At 59.2% G+C, this 1,729-nt stretch overlaps 1 protein-coding gene across 2 annotated transcripts; it reads right to left on the reverse strand.

The window, feature by feature from the left end:
- Positions 1 to 263: 263 nt before the first annotated feature.
- LOC123392271 (keratin-associated protein 4-2-like) lies at positions 264 to 1,182 on the reverse strand. Of its 2 annotated transcripts, none has more exons than XM_045080680.1 (3): positions 1,009 to 1,182; positions 616 to 877; positions 264 to 520 (listed from the first exon to the last, which is right to left on the reverse strand). In XM_045080680.1, exons 1-3 carry the CDS (start codon positions 1,140 to 1,142, stop codon positions 446 to 448), a joined length of 471 nt encoding a protein of 156 aa, XP_044936615.1. In that variant the 5' UTR covers positions 1,143 to 1,182; the 3' UTR covers positions 264 to 445. The 2 variants fall into 2 exon arrangements, with proteins under 2 accessions (XP_044936615.1, XP_044936614.1); XM_045080679.1 differs by having other exon boundaries at positions 264 to 530; positions 566 to 877.
- Positions 1,183 to 1,729: the final 547 nt, after the last annotated feature.

Genomic DNA, 1,729 nt, shown 5'->3' on the forward strand with positions numbered 1-1,729 from the left:
GAAATGCATCCGACCTGCTAAGGATAACAGTTCACGAGGGAAAAATAATGAGACACAAGGCCCTTTGATCTGTATGCCCGGAGACGTTCAGGTTTATTTGAGGTATAGGAGCATCTCTGTATGAGGAGACCTGGCAGGAAAGAAGAGTGTGCTTGGGATGACACGCTGGCTGAGAGATTTCAGGGAAAATGCAAGGTCCGTATTCCCTTGGGAGGGAGCTAGTAAGAAGGAGGTGGGGAGGAGGGTGTGTTGTTGGTGGGGGAGTACATTTGGAGGCCACGTAGGTTGAAAGGGCGGCCGGAACTGAGGTTTGACAGTTGGCCTGTCACGATTCCGCGCTCAGTGGGACTAGCTGAGGAAGATTGGTTGCTGAAAGACAGCGGGGTGCCGGCCAGGATCCTCAGCAGCAGAAGCCACTAGAGCAGGTTGGGGAGCAGCAGGTGGTCTAGCAACAGCTGGGGCGGCAGCAGCTGGACACACAGCAGCTGGGGCGGCAGCAGGTGGTCCTGCAGCAGGTGGTCTGGCAGCAGTGGGGGGGCGGCAGCAGCTGGAGCCACAGCAGCTGGGCCTGCAGCAGCTGGAACCGCAGCAGGAGGGGCGGCAGCAGCTGGACACACAGCAGCTGGGGCGGCAGCAGGTGGTCCTGCAGCAGGTGGTCTGGCAGCAGGTGGGGCGGCAGCAGCTAGAGGTGCAGCAGCTGGGCCTGCAGCAGCTGGAGCCACAGCAGCTGGAGCCACAGCAGGAGGGGCGGCAGCAGCTGGACACACAGCAGCTGGGCCGGCAGCAGGTGGTCCTGCAGCAGGTGGTCTGGCAGCAGGTGGGGCGGCAGCAGCTAGAGGTGCAGCAGCTGGGCCTGCAGCAGCTGGAGCCACAGCAGCTGGAGCCACAGCAGGAGGGGGGGCAGCTGGCAGCAGCTGGGGACGGCAGCAGCTGCAGCAGGTGGCTGGCAGCAGGTGGGCGGCGGCAGCAGCTAGAGCCACAGCAGGAGGGCTGGCAGCAGCTGGAGACACACAGGGCTGGCAGCAGCTGGGGCGGCAGCAGGTGGTCCTGCAGCAGGTGGTCTGGCAGCAGCTGGGGCGGCAGCAGGACTCCTCGCCACAGCCCTGGTCAGAGCAGACGGAGCCACAACAGGAGTTGACCATGGTGTCAGAGGCTGGAGGTTCTGGGTGGGTTTCCAGGAAAGCGAAGGTCTTGAGTGTGGAAGTGTCTGTCCTCGTGCCGTGGCCTCTATATACTGCCCAAACCGGGTGATTTGTCAACACGTCTTCCTTGTTGTTGTTTACCCATTATTTAAGTAATTATCAGAGGCACAGCAGTGTTTGCCTATGTAATGGTTTGAGCTCGTGGGACACAAATTTTCTTTTCTAGATGGGATCAATTCTGTCAGGTCTGCTTTTCCTCCTGACTCACACCACTGGCATCTTCTGGACCACTGTCTTCTCCTCTTCCTCTGCAGAGGGCTGTTACCTGATAGGTGGCATTTGCAATTACATTCTTCCTCTCCCCTCGTGTAACCCCTAGCAGGATGGGATCGGGGCCAACCTATCTCTGGTCGTGCATTTCTTCCCATGGTCAGTGGGGAGGAAATTCCATGTGCATAGGGTGGCATGTGGGAAGGGGCATGAGACAGGAGGAAAAGGCCCTGTAGTATGGGTCACTGTTGAGCAATGAGGAAGGGGACAGCTGTCTATGTGTGTGTGACGTTGTTGACCTCTGCCACGGGAATGGG

This window comes from Mustela putorius, unplaced genomic scaffold (assembly GCF_011764305.1).
Source record: "Mustela putorius furo isolate JIRA1106 unplaced genomic scaffold, ASM1176430v1.1 tig00000487_pilon_pilon_pilon, whole genome shotgun sequence".
Lineage (NCBI taxonomy): Eukaryota > Metazoa > Chordata > Mammalia > Carnivora > Mustelidae > Mustela > Mustela putorius.